Below are 24,261 nucleotides of genomic sequence, written 5' to 3' on the forward strand. Positions count from 1 at the left end.
GTGGTTCATACGATCGACTCTCCCAACGATCCTTGCATTTGGCTTTACAATACTTTTCGGCAGATTTCTGCGGCAGGGCAATGTTGCGTCCCTGCGTCGGACGACTAAACGAAACGAAACAGGTTCCTTTACCGGGAATTTCTGAATGAAACGGCAAAACGAGCACGGCCAAAGTGCCGCCTCCCTGACGACGATGAGGCTGTACAGGGAGGTGATCTTAAGAAGGGGGAAAGCAAGCACCAAGACACACTCACTCGAAAACCAAATCAGTCCAAATGGGGTCCCAGTGGACGGCCCGCCGACTAGATCGGTTCCTATCGATTAGCTAACCACAAACGTCCATCCCGCGCCGGTCCCGCTCTGGCGGTTCGATTTCGGTTTAATGCCTATCGGCTTCCCAATAAAAATCAGTGAATAATGTGTGAAGGCAACTTTTGACACCTCGTTCGTCGCGTACAGTCGTCTCGAGCGCTTTTTTTTCTTTCTTTGGGCTTACCGGATGCCTACAGGACGCATTCCCTCGGGGCAACCTTTTTCCCACGCCGACCTACGCGGCTGTCTGTGGGCTTGTGGCAGGAGGAGCAGCAGCGGCAGCAGCAGGAGCGAAAGGAGAAGGATATAATGGAGGTTTTCGTAGTGCCGGACCGCAGGGCGGGAGGCGGATGACATGGATTGCTCTCCGAGCATGGCTACCGTTAATGCCGGTGACACGACTGCTGGGTGATTGTATTTTTTCTTGGTTATTGTTGTATTCGCTGCTAGAGGTGATGATGTTGAGAGGGTTGAACCGTCGCCGCAACCGTCGTCACACTCGTCGTTAACGCATCATGAAAGCGATGTAATCGAGAAGATTTACTTGCCTCGCCCGCCGGGAGGGACACTTCCAAACGCGCTGTTTGAAGGGTTTACGGCGTAGCGTTTTATCATGTGTTTATTCCCGCTTTTTTGTGTGACTGATCAAATCAAGATCCTATAGGTGGATTGGAGTGGTGTTTATGTGATATTGATGTGCATGCTGAGCTGTTCCATGTTCCACTTGTTCCACTGGGTTCGCTTTACTTTAATTACTTTGTTATAGTTTCAAACTGAAAGAACATTCTGAAGAGGTTTCACATTGTTTCGCTTCTTTAGCTGCTGCTGCTCTTGTTACCGTTCTGAATGTATCACTGAAGAGTATCACTGCAGCTTAGAGTACCATGCCAAAGCTTACAAGCTATCAGTTAAGACGCTCAAAACCAAGATCTCCTTAGCGTGCGACAGGCACCGCACTACCATTGTCGCACACAGTGGCTCCTGTCCGAAACCACCCGCAAGATCGGGGTGGACCACCAGGGCCAACACGGCGACCGCTTCCTCGATCACAAAGGAACGGCCAAACAAATGCCTTTCAGCCCGTAGCGCATGTCCGAAAATCCGTAGGAGCCACTCTCAGAACCGGCCTCTAGTTGTCTGCTTTCTCTTTGAAAGGCTTTCCCCGGGTGGAACTGCCATCCGTTTAAGCTGCCGGGCCAGCCGGTCGGTCCGTCTAATCTGCATTAAACTGGATTAAATTCTCGAATTAACATAATAATGATATCTGGCTCCGTTTTCGAGTGGATGTTCATTATTTCGAGACAAAGTCCTCACTTGAGAAGGACAAGAGGAACACACAAGGGAACAAGGGAACAAGGGCACAAGGGCCTACACAAAAGGTGAAGTGGAAGACCCAAGACGAGCGATCCCATTTTGGGTGCGTGCAGTTTCAGAAGGGATAATCGCGTGGAGAAGGTTTTGTAAGATCCTGGTCCTTGGTTGGTTGGAATGGCTTCCGTGCCGGGGTTTGTTCCCCGAAAACCGACCGAGCCGCTTACCGAGGGCCCAAAAAACACAGTGCACTGGCAATTATTTGACAAATTATTTGCCAAGTCCTATTACGCGTTAAGTGGCCTATGAGCGTCCTTATGTGCGGTACAAAGCACGGGCCAAACCGGATCAGCCTCCCGGGTGCACCGTTCTTGTCCAATGCTTCGTGAAGTGGGCTTTACGGGCTGGACCTGGCGATAGTGGCTTTCGCTCAAGTGGCTCGCTTTTGTCGCGTGGAGCAAAATATTTGCCACGCACAATGGGCCAACGTATGAGGGTCTGAAGAGCCTGAGGAGCCAGAGGCAGAGACGTTTGGTCCTTGTTGGTTGTTGATCTCCTTTAAGCAATCGCGTACACAAAACGGCTAAGAAATTGTTGCCAATTGTAACGAATGCTTGCTGCTACTGCGGGAATGGGAATTCGGAGAGAAACAAAAAGACTCACCTGCGCTAAGCGACGAACCTTTCGGCGTAGAATAATAAGATGCATTTACGGCTAAAAGGATACCCGGTAGCACCAGATCTAGTTATGTTATGGATCATGGTTTGGGCTGGCTTTTCGGATGCTTACGGCAAACAACAAAAGGGAAACCGATACGTATAGGCTCATCTCATCTGCTCTATTTTGTAGCAAATTTATTTAGCTATCTTATACGTCTACCAACACAGTGGGAGGACTACGAGTACACTTTTTGCACGAGGAGTCGTTTGCGAGATCCTAAACGAGTATCACGAGTATTTTTGCAGGAGACTCGCAGCTATAGTAAGGCACTTGGTTCCACTTGGAGAGTTGTACTCTATCTCCCCTTCCCCGCTATAGGAGTAGAATGGAGGCAATGCTGAAGTTGATTTTCCGCTCTGGATCTCCATTCGGGTCGGTTGGATCGCCGGCCGGATCCAGCCGGTGATGATGCGGCACCGCTTCCGTAGGGCTCGATCCTTGAGCGGCGACTCTGATGGCGGCCGGTCGCAGAACCGTTGGCTTCGGGGACCCTTCCGGACTGTCCGGACGTTGGGTACGTTCGCTCGCGTCACAATCACTGCCGCTAGTCTGCGGTGTCTGCACGCTGAACGCCGACGAACGATCGTGATCGGTCGAGTCCGGGTTGGAGTGGGCGGGCGATATGATCGGGGCCGGAATTTGACTACCGGCGGGCGACAGCAGTGTCCCGGGACCCATCGGGACCCCTACCGGTCCGCCAAACCCAGGTCCCGGAGGTTGCGCATGGTGCGGATGGTGATGGTGGTGATGGTGTTGCGGATGGTGCGCCTGATGAGCATGCGGATGCGGTGGGTACGGTTGATGGTGGTGGCGGGCAAAGTATGGCAGCATCAGATCCATCCAGCTCGGGTTAAACATCTGATTGTACTGACGCATCAGTAGCTCGGGAGAGGCGGGAAACGGCCGCAGCCCGGCGGAATGGTGCAGCCGGGGATGATGCATCGGTGGTCCGGCACCCTCGTGCACGGTACAGTCGGACGCCGGCGAACCGTTTGATCTTGGCCGCTTGATCAGGTCGTGCAGGTCGTGGCGATCCTCGTCGTCTGTCAACTGCCCACCGCCTCCGCTGTCGCCTCCTGCCCCACCGCCACCGCCACCAGTGCCCGAGGACGAAGAGGAGGAGGACGAGGAGGAGGTGTTGTTGCAGCCCATCTTTCGCTTGCAGCGCGACTGGCCCGTCTCACGGAACCCTTTGGCGAACGGGTTGTTATCGATCTTCAGCTTCGTGATGCGATCGTTCTGCGAGGAGAAGGAGAATACAAGACGGAGAGAGGGAGAAAGAGAGGAGAAAAGAGAAGAAAGAAAATGTCAAAAACAGGACCATCTGAAGAGGCCATAAGGAGTGAGAAGAAGTACAAATTCTACGCATGTCGATCGCACTTTGAACGTGGCGCCACCGATGCGGGACGACTTTATCGCGCAAAGGAAGAATGTTCTGCTGGACGCAAGAATTTATTCAGAGTTTTTCTGGAGAGCTGTGTCAAAAAGAGAAGTCTTCATGAGGAATTGATTCTCTAATGTTGGTTGTTTGAACAGTCTGATCATTTTAACTGTGAAAGAATAGGTTGAATCATTGGATTCATTCTGTAATCAAAGAATGGCAAATTTTAAACTGGGTTTCTTGGATGCTCCAAAGGAAAAAGCTTAGTTAGTTTACCAAAGATCACTATTTCTTTAACCTGTATATCTCCACGAGAATCATCTTAGAGATACTTCAATGTCTTAGAATGTCTTACTGTCCTTTCTATAGCTCAAACGATTATTTTTGTATTTTAATGCCATTTTAAATGCACGAAGAAGAAGGCTCAACATTTCCTCTACCACGAGAGCAGCAACAACAGCAATAACAAGCGATCCTTCATCTTTATCGATCCTCAAACCCGTGTGCGCTCGTAATTAAGATCTTTAACAGGTATTAGCGTACGTCCACAAGAGCAAAAAAAAACCCAACCGTCCCCAGAACCAATCAGTCATGCTCAATGTCTGCTGATGCTGGACGGCCGTGTGTCGGGTCGTCACCAGCTCGCAACCGATAACCAAATCGGGTGACACGCGGCCGATTCCGGTTTCAATTTGCCTTCGAACCGAGCCGATTCGCTCGCGTTGCGGGTATCATGTTGTTTTTATTCTTTCCTGCTTTATCTCCTTCCGTCAAAGCCCTCGTCCAATCCGAACAGGATCGGATCGATCAAACGCGTCCAACGCGGCCCGTTGTTGGGCGCGTACATCAAAATTGGATGTCGGCGGCAGTCACACGGCCGCCCCAAAAGGCGTAAGCCGATCGATGAAAGCTGTCGCTCGTGGTCGCATTTTCGCCGCTGCAGCCGCTTAATGGCGTCCCGGTTCGTCCCGGATCGGCGCTGTTTACTTTAGATACCTTCCCCTTTCCCCCTCCGTAGCTTACCTGGTAGGCCGTGACGGCAACGAACTCCGTTTCCGGGAACACAAACGCTTGCTGGGCCGCCCAAGGAATCTGGGACGGATCGGACGTGCGGATGATGTGAATTCTTGGCTGGTACTTGTGCATGCTGGTTAGTACGACCTGATGGAGAACGGAGAACATGGGAGGAAAACAAATGCAGCACGAAATTAGTATACAGCCTCGATCAACTCGACGACCACTTTCCTCGTGCGGAGTAGATCGATTATGCAGCGCAAACTAAAAACCCAAAAAAGCACACTTACGTGACCATTGTTGTCGAGCGTGTTGTTCGTAAGCTTCACCTTGTTGAAGACGATCGGCTGGGAGGCCCAGTGCGTGCCGAGCGCCGGGCTGTCCGGATGGAGACAGAACCGCTGGGGGCTTTGGGGTTCGGCCCCGCCCGCCGGCACCCACTGGGAGCCGCTGAACTTGAACCGACAGTCGCTAATGGGCATCATTTCGAGCAGCACGCAGTAATTTGTGTCCGCATCCAGCCCGTCCACCGTCAGCCGCATCGAGGGAAACATTCGTCTGGAGAATGGGGAGAGTGAGAGGGAAAGCGAAAGAATATTTTGAAAAATAAGATCCGGAAGTTGGTGAAAGATAATGATTATGAGGGAGGAACGAAACGAACGGAATGGGATCACAGAACGTTGCCTAATTATTGGAATCACATCCACATGTCAACTGGATGGTGCTAGTCACAAAATGGAAGGTATTAGCCGTGCTTTGTCCCCGTAATTAACAGAATGAGGCGTTTGAAATCTGCTCTTCATAAATTATTACTCGATAAAACAAATAAATCTTTCCACAAACAAGCGTAGGAGATGGGAAACAAAGCCAGCGCTTGGAATGTTTCGTTACTATTAACGAGCTTTTTCCGCAAGCCCAACCTTCATCAAAACGCCCGTCAGCAGGTGATCCCGATACCAAAACAATTATCCTTCCGTTTGGGCGTCTGCCAAAGACTGCCAATTTCTCCTAAATTTATAACGTAATTTAATACAAAACCTTCGACGCCAGACTGCGAAGCCGAACGACATGGAAGCTGTTTGCACAACGTGATCGTGATCGTCGCTTCACCAACAAGACGTTTGCCAGATCTCTCTCTCATTTGGCCAATATTCTTCAACGCCTTCTTGTAAAGAAATAACAGCCAAACAAAAAAAAGCTGCGCTAAAGGACGACGAGAAAAACCAACAAAACCCGTGCATCAGCTTAACGAGCTTCGATGGCATGCTAGGCGGGCGGGGAGGATCTTTCCCTGGGAGGACACACATGGTCGTTTTCTCGCTGTTGTTTTGCGGGCACGAGTTGGCAACAAATACGCGCACGTCACCCATTTGGTTGTTGCTCTCTTTCTCTCTCTCTCTCTCTCTCTTTCGTACTCTCTTTTCCAGGGCCGTATAATTTCAGCTCTCTTGCTAAATTATTATTTCATCGCTACAAATCAATTTTAATGATACGTTTTCACAAATTTTCTCCCGCACACAGATGTTGCCACGGCCGTTCGGCGAAAGGGAACTGAACAGAAGCCATTTCTGGTGGAAGGGAAGGCTTTTCGTCAGCTCGACGGGGCTCAACGTTCACGAACGGGGCTCTCGGTGGCTCCGTGGGCACCAACCAACCGAGCCCTTTCCCAAGCTCGCTTTTCCGATCAAGCCCGTACAAGGCATGAAACAAGGCGTCATTGCTGCAATTTTGGCTTTTGTTTACCTTTCGCTCTACGGAAAAGATGCGAAAAACGGTTTTTGTTTTACCACTCCCAGATGCTCCGTGTTTCCCTCTTCCTGGTTTGCATTTGCATACAGAGAGGAGAGTCGAGATGTGCATCCCCACAGGACGGAAGACCCACTGGACGATCCACGCAGAAGGGATCAGAAAAAGGGGTTTTCAAAATGAGATTGTTTGCTTTGTTTCTTCTCTCTCTCTCTCTTTCTCTCTCTCTCTCTCTCTCTCTCTCTCTCTCTATCCCGTCGGGGTCGTCGGCGGTGGTTTCAGTCTCCTGCATCGCCGGTGGATACGGCCCATCGGGCACCGCGTGTTTTTGTTGTTGTTGTATTTGTTCGAAGGTTCGTCTCTTCCACCGAATGGCCACCATAAAATTGCACCCTGGCGCCACGGATGGTGCGCATAAATCAAAACCACAAACGGTCCCAAACCACCACCAGCTCCAAAACGGGAGGATGGAGAGGCAAGGGTATTCTTCTTCCCAGCGAGATGTAACGTTGCTGATACGCCCGAACGGTAGAACGGTGGATCATATAATATAGTCTAACAAATAGGTTTGTTAGTTTTTATCTCTTTCTCTCTCTTTCTCTCTCTCTCTCTCTCTCTCTCTCTATCTATCTCTCTCTTTTCTCTGTTACGCTTTGAGTCGGTTTGAATCGCGTTCCTGTGTCTGTGTTTTATCTTGCGCTTAAGTATACCCACGACCTAGAGGGAAAAACGGTACCAGCTTGAACGGCAATATCAGAAAATTGTACACACTGTCCATCTTACATTGTAGCTTAGTTGGTTGTATCAAGCTGCTAATTTGCTAACTGGTATTAATGTACAATTTTATACGATTTATTTACAATCATTAGAGTGATGCTTTACCCCATAAATTGTGAACCTTCATTGTATATACTGCTGAAGCTTTCGTCTTCCCTGCATGAAGTGCACAGCTCCAGCAACGCTGCCACAATAGGCAAAGCCACAATATAGAAACTCACTCACGCACACAGACACACTTTTACCTCACCACCCATTTGACGCTAGACACTTGATACCTGAAGCTTTCTAGCTCCCGTTGTTTCCTTTTTTCTCCTCTTCTTCCTTTTCTTATTGATAACTGTAATTTCTACATCATTTAAATTGTAATACGATCCGATTTTGCCTACCAACACGAAACCACGCCGGCGACAAGAAAGACAAGCCGCAGCAGAGAGCTGGGATGGATTTCAGAAATGCTTTTCCATCAGTTCTCGAGATGTTCGGTTCGAACCACAGTCAAACTCGTAGGCAACCTTGCTGGTAGTTGTTTGTCAAGCTTTAACACTACGTCCCGTTTTTGGGGGCGGAAGTGGCCGCAGGCTACGCTGAATCAAACAATCAATGGAATAGGTTTGGGATATTTTACCCAATTTAAGCTCTATGGAACTAATTTGAAAAGAACGGGTGGAATATCTTCATAATTTTGAAGCTAATATTAGTATGTACAGTATGTTCCGGACACATGCAGGTCAAGGAATCTAAAGCCATAAGGCTTTTACAGATTTAAAAACTAAAATCAAGTTCTACATTAGTTGCTTATCAGAACTCGTTAATTTTACCCAAATATTTGTCTAATTTTGCACACCGCATTCCTTCGAGACCACATAGCTGCGTAACTCGAAAGCAGGATTTACTTATGAACCTTTTGAGCTTTAATAGCAATCCTGGCAAGAGCACACGTAACATTTAAGAACCGAAATAATTGATAACTTATCATTCCCTTTTCAATTCTTGATACGCCCGCGCAAAATAAAAATATTTAAAAAATATATATCTTTTTTTTTTTCAAGGAATAATCATGTCAGTAGCATGAATTCCTCTTTGTTATTTAGGTTAGCAACTACACTTCCAGCATAAGATCGAACAACGAAACAAGTGCAGGTGGTAGAATTATATTATAAATTGTTTCGTAAACTATAGAGCCATTGATTCCAATCGGATGAGTAATGAATTACGTTAACAGCTAGAATTTCTTTTCAAATCTAATCGATGTTTTCTTATTGCCTTTCTCCAATCCATCTCTACAAGAAACGCCCATAAAAAACGCGCAAAGTCGGTAGTAACTTACTGGAAAAAATGAAGGTAAGAAATAAAACTCGACGAGATCGCTTCATGATCACAGCACGGAGCAACAAAAACAGGAAGCAAAAACGGACGAGCTTTTCCCAACTCGTCGCAATCGGCGCTGCCTGATTAAGTGGAACAGCTTTCAGCACACCAGCAGTGCGGTGTGTACAATTTATGAGCAGCACATACAATCATCCCCATACATTCCCAGCAGTGGTAAGGTTTTGCAGCAGCCCAGGAACGTCCATCACGACCACGTCACGATACTCGAGCTCGACCTACAGGAGATGATTTTTTGCTGTTGCTGTTATCCATTTGCACGCAATACACCAAGTGTAGTAAAAAAAAAGACCACATCTCCTTGTAAGGTCCACACACCGAACAGTGGTAGCCTTCACAGTGGTGTGCTCACACACAAACAGTGTCCCTTGCACGTACCACCTGAAACAGGCAAGCAAATGAAACAATTGAAGCAACCCCTTTTTTTAGCTCCATAGCGTTCAGAACACTGCAGCAAGTGCAACAGAAACCCCACTCCCAGCTCACTCTATCTCACAGCGCGGCAGTGAGTGGCAAGTTAATATGTCAGCCCCTGCCTGATGGCGAGGTGATGATCGTCAGCTCTTTTTCAATCGCGATCGAACGAGATTGGCCGCGCGCGCGATCGTATGAATTATGCATCGGTTTGGTACGTGTGTTGCAGCAAATTAGCGATACAATATAAAATCAATCAGTGTGCTAGACAGCTTTTTTGTTGCTGTGCGCTTCTTTTCTAGCCGGCTGGAGCTTTCCTTGAATGGGAAACGGGGTGGCCGAGAGCGATCGCCCGTTGGTCTCGCGTTCCTCGCGCAAGACGCCACGTCAAGCCTTTAAAGGTTCGTTTCGGTAGCGAACCAGCTGGTGGTTTGGAATGTGCATTTGCTAATTGGGGAGCTAGCCGGGCAGCTTGGTAAGCGAACGGTTGCGTCTCGGTGCACAACCCGTTAGGTGTTGCTTTTTACAGCCGTCTATGGTTTAAGTCGATCAGAAACCATTGATGAGATCGATGTTGGAAGTAATGAAAAGTGAACTATTGGTAGCTGGTGATTCCCGCTTCACTAGCTTAAGGGAAGAGATCAACATGTGTTTCCATCCCAAATCTCTTTAGACAGGAGCAGATCGTTATACCAATAACACGAACTACAAAGGCCAACAATACAACAATTGATACAGATCACGGTCTGTATCGATTTCGGCTACAGAAACGAACCAAACAATCACACACAACAGCATTAAAAACGATTTCAAACAATAACGACTGCACATTACAGCCAGCCCCCGCCCCCGCTGGCTCATCATCCCCCATTTCTAGAAGGAATGTTCGATTGTGCCAGCGTCGGGCCCGAGCGAGCGAGGCGTGCCTGGGTGCCTTATTTTCTTTCCTGCACATTATTTCGAAGATGTAATTGCTTCTCATTAGCAAGTGTGGAAAATTACATACAATCAACACATTCGAATTACAATTACCGGTGATGATTTGGTTAGAAGTAAATAATTGTCTGTTTACTTTTGGGGGCTTCTCTACCTACCCGCTCACCCAACCCTTCCAAATTCCTTTCCCAGCCCAGGTGCTGATAGTACCACCGATTCCGGCTCAACCTCAAGGGTGCAACTCCACACACCCCCGACGATTGCTCCCCGACGAAAGGGGTTGGGGTGAAATGCGCAAACAGCGTAAACAAACGATCACCTCGAATAAGCCACACAGACAAGGGCATCCCGATGACCCCTCTCCAGCCTTTACCTCTTTCTCTCTCTCTCGTCATTTGAATTGCGTAGGAGAGCCGGTGAACGAGGGCAGCCGCTGTCAGCCGGACCGAGGCCGTAAGAACAATCAATTCAATCAATCGAACGAGCGAGTATTAAAGTTAACTGCCGCCCTCTCTCTCTCTCTCTCCCGGCAAGTAAAGCTGACCCACAAGTGGAGGCAAAGGAAAATCAGCCACCTATTATCCGGCAAGGGGTAGAGCTGGGTGGAGGTTTGGAGCCGATTGAGGTGTCAGGGAAAATCAAACAAAATCAAAACACCCAAACGGACGCCAGAGCGAAGCATTCTTTAACGAACGCAAATCACCCAAGATCGCTGTTGTGCTGGGGAAGACGAAGCGGAGGAGGAGGAGGAAAGAGTGGACAGGGGGAGTGAGCCAAACCAAAACCATGCAGAGCCCACCAACCCTTTAACAACCAACTCTTGCTGATCGAGGCAAATCAAGGGGCGAAATTATTGGATATTTTGTTTTACAGTTCTCGCGCCGAGTGTGTGTGTGTGTGTGTGTGTGTTTGCACGTGTGTGTGATGCCTTGTTACGAGTGCGTAAAAATTTTCTCGATGATCACTAACAAGCTAGTTGGGCTCGTGTTTTTTTTGTTGGTGTGATCCAACATTTGTGGGTTTTTTGAATGATTTTCCTTCGCGCCGTAGGAAGCGTTGTTGGGGTTGGGGAATGGGACGGCGATGGTGTCGGTGATTATGGACATGGACATGGCCGGAGGAAAACAAGGGCGCCCGTCATCATCATCATCAGCAGCAGCATCGTCATCACAACCACACACACACATCAACACGTTCTTGATGGGCGTCCTTCAGCCTCCACCTTCACAATGATCTCGCATGTGATCCTCTGTCAAGAGGGGTTCGCTGTGTTGTTTCGTTTTTTGACAATCAACTATTATTTTAGGCCACATAATTATGCAAGTGTGTTGAGGTACACGTGATTATGCGCCAACAAGACGCAAGAGGGAAACGAAATCGAACCCCCTCCCCCCCCTACCCCCCCAAACAAAAAAGAACCAAACAGCGGCTTTCGATGATGGTTTGGTGCGGGAAAGAGCTGAACGGGCGCACAAGCGAGAAACTGCCTTCTTGGTGGCAGAGCGCACCGCTGGAAAGGGGAAGAGAAGCGGGTAATTCTGAAAATTGAAAAATTAAAAACACATTCCACCATTGCTGCGGGGCATGGGATGGAAAAAGCATGAAAAGAGGAGGGGGGGGGGGGGATGGCGTGAGATGAAGGTCTGAAGGCGCCCAGTGTGTCCCTCCAGTGGGTCGTTTCTGCAACGCTCGGCTGCGTCCGGGAGGCGCCAACATGGTAATAACATTTTATATTTCTTCTCCTTTCCTTTCTTTCTTTCAGCTTCATTGATATTTATCGTTTTTCGCGTCCCTCCCCCAACTCCCTGGGGGTGCAATCCGCTTCTGCCCTTCTTTGGGACACCATCCCGGCTCTCTTCCCTCAATGATCCGAGGCAGCTTCATTCACGGAACGAGCTCCAAGCTACAAAGCCAAACACCCGTTGCTCGTTATCCGCCGTGGCGACCGGCGGCAGCAGCGGGAGTCACACCAGCAGGTTATGTTTTATACGTTTTTATGTGTGACCATACGTGTGTGTGTGTGTGTGTGTGTGATTGTTTTCTGTATGGCTCTCCCGTTTGCCACACTAGCTCATTAGCTCACGAATGGGAAGGAGCGAAACCCATCTCAACCCCATGTTGGCCTCCGTTTTTTTTTTGCTTTCCCGAGAGCTTGGAAGTGATCCCCATCGTGATCGAAGGGGGTGGAGGATCATTTTTTCAATTCAAATTTTCCCCGCTTTGTTTTGTTACACATCATCAGGTGGTCTCCCGCCCCGGGATGATTTGGGCGCATTTTTTTCCTTCTCCGTTTTATTCTTCTTCTACTGTTCTCCCACTGCTCGCAACATAAATCAAATCTAGTATGCAGCTTCACTCTAGTTGCGGCCCTGCGTCTGTGAGAAACAAAACATAAAACCATAGCAAACGGTTCAGAACGGGCGCCACCAGCAGGATGGTTCAATTCGATCCACACGGGACACGATCTGTGATCGGAGTGGGCTGCAGCAGCAGCTTCTCCTCTTCACTTTTCGTCCCAAACGCTAACGGTTTCCGGTATGGGGTTTGCTAGGCTTTCCCTAGAAGCCGTGGAGTGCGGGAGTGAATTTATTGCCCGGCGCCGAGCTCCACGCCCTTAGCGTAACTGTCAAGCGCTCGAGCGGGTATAATGTGGGGATACGCCACTGTGGAGTGAACAAATTTCGGGTGGGTTTTGGTGCGTATAATTTTATTACGTGAAAAATGCGCCTCGCCAGCGCCACATTTATCACGCGCGCGCGCGCGCGTGTATTTGCGTTCGTCGCTTGATTATACACATTTACGTGTCAGGTACGGGATCGGTCTCGATCGTGAGGAATTGTTAGAACAATTTGTATGCTGACTATTGTCTTGATTTGTGCCTTTGCTTTGGCATTACTGTCTGCTTGAATTGTCTTCAAAGGAAGGTTGTTGTTTTGCTTGTTCTCACTGATCGGTTGTGGCACGCTGATTAGTGTTTGATCGCTTTCGCACTATTGGTAGAAATGTTTCTTTCCCCCACACCACAGAGGAAGCAGAAGGAAAGGCGCTATGGGAAGCTTGTTTTTAATTTATGTTGACTCTATCAAATTAATAATCACTCATAAACGAGTACAAATGATTGCGAGCGGTCGAGGAAGTGGAAGCTTATTACACTTCGGAAGCCGTTCTATCCCTTGGAGCTATCATCGTAAGTGCAATAATTTATTCATACTCGCGAGCGGTAAATTGAAACACGGGATTGATGGATTGATAAATTGCACGCCAGCACGAATCGGATTGCAAATACATACGCGCGCCCGTCCGCGAATGTGCCGTACCGTGCCGGTTAGTCGTCAAGCCCACGGGAGGGCGTTATTGTTATGATCGGTCGACACGCACGCCCCAAAGCGATAGCGAATGCAGTACAAGCTGTAAAAACACCACTTTATTATACACCGAGTCACCGCACTCATTAAATGGGTGAGATCGTAAATCACGATAGTGGATGCTTTGGTACAATTATCCAATAATACGTACGAGCGGCTGGAACGATTTTACGGATAATGATTTCTAGCTTTCTAGAAGCGGTTAGGCAGTCATAATGGAAATGATTCTTCCACCCCAAACCACAAGCCACTTGTTTATTGTAGGAAGGCAATAAATATTGCTTAGAAAAAGGAGTTACAAGACCTAATTCTGTTTGAAAATGGGGTTCAAAAACCCGTTAGAAATGGAAGGAAAATTACCCAAAACATAACACTTTGCATCGATAAATAAAAGCCACACCAACTGTTCAGGGCACTTGTCGCTTTGGCTTCCTTTAAACAACCTCACTGGGTTAGTTCCACACGTTTCGGTTGCGATCATTCACAGCTTTTAACTGACACCCACTTGTACAGCACTGTCAGCTGTTTGTCCCAAAACCTGTCACCTTCGAACGATCGCTCCTCGACCCGTTTTGCTTGCTTGATCTTGATCAGCTCAGTTGAGCTTCGCTTATCGTGTTTTTTTTTAGTTTACAAGGAGATGTGAAGCGAAAAAAACGAACATCCCATTTCCCAAACCAATATCAAGATCCTGCCAGGACGGGGGCGATCGCGCCACTTGATGTCCCCGGTTACGGATACGGTTATGTTCCCTGTTTTCCTTCGCCTCGGGTGTGTGACAAGCACTGTTGCGGTGCGATTAGGGAACATCCTTTACACATTCGCGTCACTTGTCAATTGTTTAAATTGTCATCCGAACGGTAGACACACACACAAACCACGCACACCGAAGGCCCGAATGCAAACGCAAGTGTCAGATTCTGTTTTACAGAGCAGAGCAGAACCCGTGTCCATCACAGAACACGACACGATCGTTGTTGGCGCTGTCTGCGCGGTCCCGAGACGCCCTTCGAAAAAAGGGGCTTAGAACGTCGTCCGAATGCCGTCTGGCCGTACTGGCTGTTCTAGTTTACGTTACGTGTAAAATATTCGGGCGCCAGGACCACATGCTGGCCGAGCAGCGCCGTCATATTTTCCCAGGCAACGCGGGCCTGCAAGGGTCTGCAGCCTCCGAGGGCAGCCGATGTCGCTGCGTCAAGTGGTTTCATTTCTCTCATTTCAATCTGGTAGGGAGGTACGCGAGTCTATCATTCATACACTATAGTCTTGTCGCTCGGGCTTGTAGCTTCCCGGGAATAAGAAACGCCGCGAAAGTAACGCCCTGACCTGGGTGCGATCACTATCGAACCGGGCAGGCAATAATGTGTGATAAACTTTACACTTGTCGCTGACCGTGCGTGCGTGATGTTGGTGGAAGTGGCTAACGTCGATGTCCTAAAACCATCAATTTATAATAGGAATGATTTCTCCTGTGGGATTCGGTGGAAGCTTTAAGGCGCCAACGGCCAACGGGACAGGCTTGTTAGACCCGGGAGGGTGACACATAAATGAGAGCTCCCTTGTTTTAGGGTGTATGTGTTTTGTTTTAACATTGGACCCACTGCCGAGCACTATCACAATATTGAATGTTAGGGCATTATAGCGAGCGCAGGGAAAGATTTCTTCGCACTAATTATAGGTTTTCAGGATATAAATAATCTCATCACACGGATCTTGCTACGCCACAGCGCGAAACACAAGGAGCGAGGATCGAGCGTTATTTGGTAAGGGATTACTCTATACCCTTCGGCTGGAGTGCTGGGTGGATTTTGATTAGTGGCTTACTTCGTTCCGCGCACCAGGCCGTAGCCGATGTTTCGGAGGTTTTAATGGTTGAAGGTTTGTAAGGGGCTGGAGAGCGAGAGAGTGAGAGTAATTATAATCTCGGATCACTGCAGCACTCACACTGAGCTGTGATCGGGGCCTATCGATGGCTGGATATTATTAAGCGGAATGGAGCGATGATATGGGCTACCCTTATTTTCTTCGCATCTTTCTCCCTATCTTTGTACACAAATGTGGCTCGTAAAAGCTTTGTTTTGTGGGCCTGTCGGGTGGTTGGGAATTTTGGTGCTTTGGTCAGCCATGTGTTTAAAACACAACACATTTCTTTGAAAGCTTTTTGAAAAAAACCTTGAGAGTCTGCATTATCTTAATACTTTGTCCAACACCTTGCACTATTTTGCTTCATGCAAATCATGGGAATGGATAGACTTTGGCACCCACAGCAAAAAGCGTCTAGTTTGAAGGACTTTGTTATGATTTTATGAGTGCTTAATTTTTATAAACATTCTTTCGTTCCAGTGACCATTTTTGGGTTTTTTTTCTGTTGTTGTTATGCTTCAAGGATTCTCAAAGTTTGCAGATACTTCAGGAAAGGCACTAGCCAGCACTGTCGCACCAATCCCTACGGAAGAGTACCATTTACCATTAACATATAGCACGTTTTGACTTTACGAAAAACGCTTAAACGTTGACAAACAAACACTGTCTCCGCCGGTACTCGGCGAGGGTACGCAAACGGCGGCGCAGGTTTTCACCGTGCGGCCATTTCGTCGCTGAGAAACGAAAACAAAAACAAACGGCCCCACGGACGAACCCGGGCATCCTTTGCAAACACAAAAACTTGAGATGAAAAGCTTGTGCTAGTACTTGTTGCTTTGGTTGACTTGTATTGTTGTTGTTGTTGTGCCCGACGACTTTTAACATCCGTCTACGTCCAGCTCGTGAGCTTAGAACCAACGTGGACGTGCAAAGATGACAAAAAACGGCTCCTCAAGTCGCTGGAGACAGCACAACAGCACACGATTCCGGAACAAACAAATGCTTCGGGGCGCCAGCCAGCCAGCCAGCCAAATAACCAGCCCGTTAACCACGCAAAACTGGCAAGAAGACAGAGAGGGAGATAGAGAGAGAGCGAGTGAGAGCGCGAGAATCTGGAAAGCGGTGTGCAGGAAGGATACAGTACAAACACAGATGGCGCCAGAACCACATCCGGAGCGGAGTAAAACAACAGCGTTTACATGCCAATTGAGCAGCCCGAAGGGTCTGGGTCTGCCGTGCTGTGCCGTCGGGGTTTTGTGTGTCTTTGCCCTCCCTGGTGGTTGTTTTTGCTGGGCCGGGAGATATTTTTGCTAGACAGTGTAAGGACCTTGGACACAAACGCGTGGAGAGTTGTGTTGGTTGATGCTATGCTGTACTTGTACATGCGAAAATTTCATCTTGGGTACTTTTGAACCATTATGGGTTGAGAGTGGACACAATTAACCACAAATTTTGTATGATTTATTTGATGATTCATGGCATTAATTTAACTAAGGATAGCATTACTTCCAGATTTCATAAATAAATTATCAGAAACTATATAGCTTCAGCCCTTTGACTTATACTGGTGTGTTTGGAACTAACTCTGTTGGCAGCTCCTTGATGATCTCCATATTAGCAGCGTATTCCAATATTTATATATTTTTTAAATTTATTTTTAGTTATTATAAATTCAACAATTTTTACTACTTTGCAAGCTTAATTGATGAAGATGCTGAAAGTTTTCCATTTGCATCATATCGAATTTTAGCATTGATTTGGGGAAAGATGGAAGAGCAGAACTTCAGAAGATCTTAAAGGTACTATGTCGAAATTATTTAGAATTTGTATAGTAAGTTATTAGTTTCAGGTCAATAGATGTCAATATTTTCACCTAAGACGTATTGATTTGTTAAACGAAGTCTATAACATATCCGAATGCCAAGCCTTTACAACAGGCAGAGCAGTTCTTAGATGGGAAACAATCCACATCCGATCTTGTTGAAGTCAGCTAGGCACTAATTCTATGCACATTTGCTATGTACTTCCCAATATCTATGTGCTAGTACGAAGCAAACTTCTAAACAATTTCCTTTGCTTAATCCCCAACACATCCATCTGTACAGATCATCCAAACTGCTGCGCCTACTAGTACCGAACCACTTACCGTCCACTTTTGGTGATGATCATCTCGGTGCCGATCTTGTGAAACTCTCGCCACAGCTCCTTGTTCTGCAGCTTCAGCTCGACGCCGGGCAGCGAGTAGCGGGGTGGCAGCGCCATCGCATGCATCGGCGGCACCGGAACCGGCAGCATCGTTGGGAACGGATCTGAAACAGCACAGCAAGAAAAAAAGATTAGGTGAGAGAAAACTCCCGTAGCTTCCGCCAGCTTCCAGTGCAATGACAACGGTTTCTAATGTCCTATTCCGGTGTGGCGTCTTCTTCGCGCGAGCGCGCAAACCCCCCCCCCCCCCCCCACACCGGAAGCGAAATTAATTCCGCTTCGTTATCTCGTCCCAGCGAGGCGACGGTGGAAGAGAAATGTGTAGTAGAAATGGGGAAGAACATTAAATAAACATAATTAGCCCAATTCGATTAGCTCTCTAGGATCTCTCACGGTGCGCGTGTGTGTGTGTGTGTTTTCGGTGCTGCTGCGTTCATGGTAAAGCTTTCGAGGATTGCAATGATTTTCTGCCTTCTCACGGCATTGGCGGAAGAAATGCGACGAGTGAAACAACGGCCAAGGAGAGGAGGTCAAACTCTCCTACCGATCTAAGCAAGCGATGCGGGATCGAGGGTTCGTCGCTGGACCACCGTCGCCCAGGGCTCTGGGGGAAAAAGGGCTGGACAGCAAGGGAAGGGAGGGAAGAAAATTGAGAAGCTCAACCAGTTTGTCAGTGCCCTGTCAAGATGAGGTTCGTTAGATGTTTATTTCTCGAAACGTCAGCTCCCTTTCCTCCTGCCTGCCGTCGCGCTCTCTTGTTCGCTCTTTTGTTTCAACTCACCCAAGACTGTGGTGGCTCTGTGTGTGTTTCTGTGTGTATGTGTGTTTGCCTTTTTTTTGTTCGCATGTTTCTTGCGCCGTCGTTTGTGCGCCCCCGAAAAGGGATTATGAGCCGTGAAAATGGAAATTTCATAGTCATTTATTTCGAGAGGAACGAGGAGCTGTGTGTGCCGGTGTGTGTGTGTGTGTGTGTGTGTTAGTGGAGAAAGAGAAGGAGAGAGTGATAGATTTAAGGGAGAAAGAGAAGAGAGCAACGAAGATTCGTCTCACGCCGATCGCCCAGACCGAGTGTGGCAAGTGTCCCAGCGACAGTGTCCAGAGAAGCAAGAAGAAACGACCCCAGAAGACGAACGGAGGAAGACAAAAAAATTATATCATTAATTCGTTCTCGTTACACAAGTCGTGAGGCTTTGGCGCCGCCGATTTTTCAAAAAAAAAAAGGAAACATTCATATCCACATTCCACACCGCCGTCTTGGATCGCATCTCGCGGTTTTCGCCCGTTTGTATCTATCGCCGTCTCGCTTCCACTGCTCCCGCTGTCCGTTCGTGGCAGTAGTTTCGTGTGGCAGTTCTTTCTACGCTGCATCCTTCGTAGCGGGTCAGCACACCGCAGACACCGGCTTTGGGGTCTCGGTATCAAAGTCTCCACCACACCACCACGAGCAGTATTATCTTCAGCATCATCCAACCTTCACCCATCCACGACACCCGCAAACGAAACGGGACGAGCCCCAATGCTCCGACCAAGCGCGATCGTGTGTGTGTGTTTGTATTGCACGGGTTTGAGGGTTTGGAAGGGAGAAAGGAATAATTCTTTCAACACGCTGCCAACCCGGCAAGGGAGGGAAGGGCCCAGCATCATGAGCGGCAGGCGAAGATGATTAAGATCATCGTTTGTTTTTCTCTTTGTTTAACATCACGCGTCCAAAAAGCGTTCGTACGGGTTGTTGTGGGTTCGTCTCTTGGCTGTTGAGTTTCGTTTCATTCGCTTATTCAAACTTTTTCGTTTTTTTTTTTTTTGCACAAGATTGTGCTGGAATGAATGCTTTGGAGTTGGAAATTGAAGCATTACACATTAGGGCAGGTTGGTTCTAAAAACTGGCTAGACCATAATGATGCTATTGGAAATCTTCATTCTGTGTGGCAATTCGGTTGATGATGGTTTTGCAATTAGAAAAGCAACATTTCAATATAGTTAAAAAGTCTTGAAATGAAATGTTATAGCTTAAATAAATGAGCTACAGGAAGAGCCTCATATAAAACATAAAGACATCCTATTCATTGGTTATCTACTTTTTGCCTTATTTTGTAACAAAACGCTTTAGGCAACATATTTCCCTTCATGCTCAATCGACAAAGAAATAGAAACAAACCAACCCATTCTAAACGAAACCCAAACTACTCAGCTCTGCCTGGCACGTTTCCTATTTAGCTTGTTAATTTAGCTATGATTGAAATCGGACACGAGTAAAAGAAGTACGTGCCCTGCATGGCCCGCGTGCACACGCACGCACGCGTTTCGTTATGAATGGGTATATTTTATGTTATGTCCACCTTTTTTTGGTTTCGTTTTAGTCCACCAAACGACCACAGAGAAAAGCCCATTTCGCGAAAGCCCATCATCATCATCATCAACATCATCCATCGCGCAACATCGTGGTTGTTGCGATCGACGACGGTGGTCCCCGAAGTTTATGACGCTTATGATCCACATCCGGAGGTCCGATGTCACGACATGGACGAGCGTGGCACACCGCTTGCACACCTTTAGACCGAGGGCGCCATTTTAATGCCGAGCTTGTTGTGTCTTGCTGCAATGAGTGGTGAAGTGAAAGGGCAGCTGGAGGAAAGTTTCCGCTAGGCCTGTGTATTATAAAAAAACCCCTATTCCACGAGGTGCTAAAATTGCTTTATGGTACTTTCTGTCGCGCTAAACAAACTGTGGTACGGCAACCCGAAACGAAAATTAGGCGACGAACCCGGAGCACACAATGAATGAACCCTTTTCTTCGGCGGCCGATCTCCGGGTGTTAGAACAGGCTAGCGTAAAAAGGGGAAACAATTGTGTGACATCTGTTATCTAGCAAATAGTAAATATTTACCGAGTAGACTACGTGGCAAGTAATGCGGAGGCGCAATCGTCACGCATCCGTAGATAAACGTGCTTGGGTGGGGTGAGGGACAACGTGCAGCGAGAAGCCGACGGGGATGCATGGGGTCGGTGAGTGATTGCAGTGCTTAAAATGATTAAACGTGTCGATGGATTGCACAGTGAAGTGTTGTTAATTTATGTGACCTGTGCGTGTGTGCGTGTGCCTTGTTTTCCCATCCTACAGTGGATGGATACATTGAAGTCATGTGTGGCATCTTGTTTTCTTATCACAACTTGCCATCCGCCTCGTTTGCATATCTAGACCTCCCGGGTTGAAGATTATCGCACACACAGGCAAGGTATATGATTTAGTATTTCCTTGGTAGATGCACTTTTAAGTTGTTTTTAGCATATTTTATGTTGCAACGACTTTGCTGTGGCTGTTTATAATGGAATTATTGGGCTTGTAGATCATCTAGCGCTATATTAAATGTTATTTATCGTTTTTCTAATTTGATCTATTTTAACTAATTTACAACGGATGATCTTATAATTCAACAGATTGCTTTTTTATTTAAATCATACTCAAAATTATGAATTATACTCAAATGAACTCCGTTTTCGACATTTGTATACTTTCTATTCCACAAAATATAACCTAACACTTGCTGTGTCCCTTTTTCGCTGAACCATTCCTGCAGTGAAACGGCTGTAAAGTGCATCCTTAACCCTCATTTCTCGTCTGACACCTTTGCTCAGGTATGTTAGCATTTTTCCTCCGATTATGATCTTGATGTTTGATTTATTATTTTCGCCGTAAAAAAAGCCTTCCTCTTGGGACATTCCTGGTTAGCGCCACTCGATCGTACCCGCATCAACTGCCCATCGCCGATCGTCCTTTCCCAGTCCTTGATCGTACAAACGGTGTGACGTCAACGGTGACGTCTAGATCGATCAACCTGATCCTGCCGTGCCGTTCGGGACAGGAAAAATTGACGGATTGTCTTCATGGTGGAATTAATTATACCTTTCTCCAGTGGGAGATGCATATACCTCCGATTCCTGCTAGCTTACCCCGTATCACCCACACGCACCACATGGACTGGACACGGTCTTCGCAACACACTACATGTGCATCCTCGATCGATATCATTAATCATTTTGTCAATTTTAGAAACAAAGAAGGGACTGCTTACGATCCTTATAGAAATACCTCTAACAAAAAAAAGGACTCCGGTCCGGTTTCATCACCATCATCAAACATCATCAGAACATGCTCACTCGGGCCCTGGGCAACAGATTGGTCGAGGTTCGGTGGTTTCGGTGGGACTAATTTTCTAAAACAAACACAGCCGTTAGGCGCACGATGCCGTTGTGGGTCCGCTTGTTACGAAGGGGGAATCGAACAAATTTTCCAACTGTTTTACCCCTCTTCCCTCTTTTCCTCGTTCCCTCCCTGTGGTTGATCGTTCGTTGATGGTTCTGTTGAATGGATCGGAATCTCATAATGATGCGTTTTGCAGCGGACCAAAGAGAGGATGCAGTTTTCGGGCATCCTTTCGACCGCAGCGGGGAGGCGGGCCATCATTTGTCAGTCGAACGCATCTGTCAAGCAGCTCGACGCACTCGATCAGCCCGTCAGCCATATCGTGTGTGCGTGCATGTGTTGAGGTGCATTCCCATCGGTTCAATTTTTCCCCCGAGAGCTCCGAAGCTGACGACTGTTTGGGTTTGGTGTCGGTTTTTGATGGGTCAGGACTGTTTTGGACTTAATTTTCCCCCTGGGCTTCTCGGGATGTTGGGCAGGCAAGGGGAAGGGGGGGGGAGGGGGGTGGGAAACCGCACCTCGAATGCGTCCTAATTGGCAGCATCTCGGGACTGTTTTTTGTTTCTTATTTCTTCCTGTTTTTTTTCTTTTTCTTTTTCTTACCTGGTATCCGTTGCAACATTTGCTGACGGTAGATTTCGTGCGCAATGTGCTGATGCATGCGCAAATCGATCAAATCCGTCATGGTGGTCGCCGTTTGTTGTAGTTTGTTGGGGTAAATTTATTTTCTCCTTTTTTTAGTGTAACTCCCTATTTCCTCCTTGTTTGCGGTTTCGGGGTTGTTACACTAGCATTGTGGGGTATTTTTTCATCTCACCCAGTGTAATTAGCACTTTAACACTTTATTTTAATACTTTTGGAGGTTTCTTTTTCTCTCAGAACACTTTTTGCTGCACTTCATGACAGTAGTTTTATGAGAAGATTATTACAGCCCTTTTTTCACACAAACATTCACCAGTTTTTCTCGCTAGAAGTTTCCATTTCCATCTACTAAACCGTTGTTTACGAATTGCACTGCAAGTGGGCGCTCATGGTTAGTCCTGATAAACACAATTATTCGATCAATATGGGTTATTTGTTGGAACGGTTCACACAAAAACGACACTCTAAAGCACCAAACTAATCGCTAAGCGGTTGACAGTTTACGCAGTGAAACAATGGGCACACACACGTGCCGCATTTCGTAGCTACAAACACCCCGAACACAAAAATACGGCAGGTTGGCACCGACCGACCGTCCAACCGACCGACCGACGTCCGTAAAAGATGGATTAAAACTAAAATTGTTCGTGATTCGCGTTGATTTTGCGTGGGAAATCGGGCTAGGGAAGGGAAGGGGAAGGGTGTGAGCAGAGCAGTAGGGCTGACGGTGGGCCGACCGCGCACGGAACGGAACGGAAAGAAAATGGAAGAAATTTACGCACACATCGACAGCGGGGAGCGTAGTAGGCCACGCCTCTTGCGTCCGGTGAGTACACTGCAGCACTGAAACGCCTTCTTTGCGTGTGGAACAAAAATGGAGTTAAGGACGCGGCGGCCCCCCCTCGTGGCGTGGAAGCGTGGATTGGAAAACTGTCCTTTTTTCTGAGTTGTGTACATAATTTTGCAGTAAATTATGATGTTGTGTAAAATGTGAAATTTTAGAGTAATATAGCATCATATAACTGTTTATGTTTTAAATAGACTGTTAGATGCTCTTTGCATTTGACATTTTATGATTTTAAATTTCAATAATTTTAAATAAATCATAAATAAAAATAATTAAATAATAAATTTCAAGTATTTTAATGTGACGTTCAAATATACTACGCTATCTATACAAAAAATGGGAAAAAATCTTCCAAAGTAGATGTAATGTTTCATTTCAATTTGTGTGCCTAAATTGAGCATCAATTGAACATTACTCCAATCAATTGAACTCTTCCGATAACGATGAAATCGACATTTATTCTACTCTGAACCTCAAGTAATCCAATCGTCACTAAACTGTTGTTCTTAAAACCAAAAAAGCTTCCTGATTGATTTATGACCATTTTTAATGCCAACCTACTCGTACGGAAACTCAATTAAATGGTACCTGTCCGACCGATTTTTCTAATCTTTCCTTTTTAAATTTACATTAAACATGACGATCCCACGCCCTTCGATCATCATTTCCCCATACTCAATCTATTTGGCTTTTGCATCCTTGACGCAATCCTACACGCAGTCGGCCATATCGGTGTAAAAGTACATTAAAACAGATTTGCGCACCGACGATCACGAGTGAACGATCGTGTCACCTTGTTCGGGTGTTTTTTTCCTCCCCAATCGTCCTCAAAAACACACCAAATCTGCACGACACATTAACCTGCATCGCGGAGGGGGAAAGAAACGTGCTCACTCGATTTATCAACGACACGATCGGTGATTTATGGCGTTCGTTATTGCTTTTTAATTAAACTCCCTTTGCCGGCCACCCAGTCGTACCCAGCCTTGCCCCGCATGGCAGCTCGCAAGCAAGATGGCACTCTCTACCACGCTGCCATTTGCATTAGCATCATCAGGGGATGCAGTTTCTATTCCGCACATCATCACAGCAGTTCCAGCAAATTTGTTTCCAACTGCACACAATTAGTCATCGAGCC

The 24,261-nt window shown here is 47.1% G+C and overlaps 1 protein-coding gene across 1 annotated transcript; it reads right to left on the reverse strand.

The window, feature by feature from the left end:
- Nucleotides 1-2,440: 2,440 nt before the first annotated feature.
- On the reverse strand, nt 2,441-22,920 carry LOC1276562 (T-box transcription factor TBX6). The gene is made up of 5 exons (XM_315925.5): nt 22,238-22,920; nt 17,375-17,537; nt 5,029-5,296; nt 4,748-4,885; nt 2,441-3,582 (listed from the first exon to the last, which is right to left on the reverse strand). Exons 1-5 carry the CDS (start codon nt 22,317-22,319, stop codon nt 2,656-2,658), a joined length of 1,578 nt encoding a protein of 525 aa, XP_315925.5. The 5' UTR covers nt 22,320-22,920; the 3' UTR covers nt 2,441-2,655.
- Nucleotides 22,921-24,261: the final 1,341 nt, after the last annotated feature.

This window comes from Anopheles gambiae, chromosome 2 (genome assembly GCF_943734735.2).
Source record: "Anopheles gambiae chromosome 2, idAnoGambNW_F1_1, whole genome shotgun sequence".
NCBI classification, from domain to species: domain Eukaryota; kingdom Metazoa; phylum Arthropoda; class Insecta; order Diptera; family Culicidae; genus Anopheles; species Anopheles gambiae.

Coding starts and splice junctions, on each gene's coding strand:
- LOC1276562 (XM_315925.5), bottom strand. CDS start 22,319: ATGACGGATTTGATCGATTTGCGCATGCATCAGCACATTGCGCACGAA. Junction 5,297..17,374: donor ATCATCACCAAAAGTGGACG/GTAAGTGGTTCG, acceptor CCCATTCTCCAG/ACGAATGTTTCCCTCGATGC. Junction 3,583..4,747: donor TTGCCGTCACGGCCTACCAG/GTAAGCTACGGA, acceptor TTCTCCTCGCAG/AACGATCGCATCACGAAGCT.